At 34.5% G+C, this 1,445-nt stretch overlaps 1 protein-coding gene across 2 annotated transcripts in view; it reads right to left on the reverse strand.

Annotated features, from left to right (window-relative positions):
• cd74a (CD74 molecule, major histocompatibility complex, class II invariant chain a) overlaps window positions 1–665 on the reverse strand; it is an 8,190-nt gene extending 7,525 nt beyond the window's left edge. For both annotated transcript variants that reach the window (XR_001309884.1, XM_014003550.1), the window contains exon 1: window positions 469–665. Coding sequence is in view for 1 of the 2 variants with exons in the window: in XM_014003550.1 (XP_013859004.1) it covers window positions 469–566 (98 nt within the window). In the remaining variant the exon portion in view is untranslated. The remainder of the gene's footprint in view (window positions 1–468) is intronic.
• Window positions 666–1,445: the final 780 nt, after the last annotated feature.

A 1,445-nucleotide genomic window follows, 5' to 3' on the forward strand; every position in this document is an offset into this window, starting at 1 on the left:
ACAGCATGATGAATGTCACCGAGGTGGACATTACAAAAAGAAAATACTAAAAATGAAAAGCCAATAGCATGCGAGCATCACTTGTTACCAGGCAGACTACACATCAAGCTACAGCGCAGCTGTGACTGTTAGCGTCATTATTTCGGAGTGTTAAAATATAATTAATTCACAGTCGACCATTTCTGTACTATAATGTAACTAATAAAGTTTTTTATATTCAYAGTACAAACTTTTACCAACACAAATGTCGTCACTGGGAGAAACTCTGAAGAGGTTAAAAATTGTTTTCGATAAATGGGGGAAAAAATAGATATATCGGCGGATGTATGCCATAAAAGCTTAATTTTAAAGTTATATTTATTTTTATTTTATTCTAAAATGAGAAATAAAACGTGTCTCACAACACAAGTTTTATAAATGCTCAGTTTAAGAAAAGAAAACTAAAAATGTTTGGTCACTTTCTCTCACCCTCTCGGTTCACCAGGGTTTCTGTAGGTCACCAGGCATTCTTCGCTGCCCGCCAAGCTGCCTCCATCCCGGGGAGCATCATCGACACCGTCGGCCATCCCTGCTGGAGGTCTGTCTCAACTTCTTCAGCAAACACAGAATGAGGAAGGATTCAGCTTCTCCAAGACATAAATCCTCCACAGAATGAGGAAGCAACACTGACGWCCAGATTCTAGAAAATTTCAGGAAAGTGTCTCATAGTTAAAAATAAAATAAAAGAAACAAAGTGGGTGGGACGGATCTGTAAGGAGCGCTCTGATTGGTCAGATTTKACATCATCACCTGTTGTTACAGGCAGACAACACCGAGAGGAGACTGAGTTTTATTTACTTTTCTTTATCTTCGATGCTTATATTGTTTATGCCAACAAGTTTTATTCCGTAATTCTCACAATAAACTTCAGTTCTGAAACACAATTTAAAAGTTTTGTTTTAAAAGAAAGCAAGAGAATAAGGATAAAAAACTGTCAGAATCATGTAACATGAACTTATTCTTAAATTGACTTTTCTTTGGTTTTATCGTGTTTTATTATTCACAAACGTCAAAATGAAAAAAAAAATACATTACATTTTGCATTCACATTAAACTATTAAATATTTTAGACTTTAATTACTGTTTACAACAAAAACAGGTTTCTACAGTTGTTTTATTTGGTGTTTTTTTAGAAAACAGCTACAAGCAGGAAATAAAAGCCTCGCTTATACAGATTTACCCAGGAGACGGTTTTTAAAAGTTCATTTTTATTTTCTAATAGACCAAAACTTCATGAGATTTTGAGAAAATAAGTAAAGCTCACTCCTTCTCGCAGGGATCTACCTGCAAAGTGAGAGAAAACACAAACCAGTCAAACCAGTTTATAATAAACTGGTAACATTTTAAAATGTCTACATCGGAATGGCCAAAAGGTTTGTGTCTGTTTTAAATATTCAGAATTATAA

The sequence above is a fragment of the Austrofundulus limnaeus genome, unplaced genomic scaffold (assembly GCF_001266775.1).
Source record: "Austrofundulus limnaeus strain Quisiro unplaced genomic scaffold, Austrofundulus_limnaeus-1.0 Scaffold1, whole genome shotgun sequence".
Taxonomy (NCBI): Eukaryota; Metazoa; Chordata; class Actinopteri; order Cyprinodontiformes; family Rivulidae; genus Austrofundulus; species Austrofundulus limnaeus.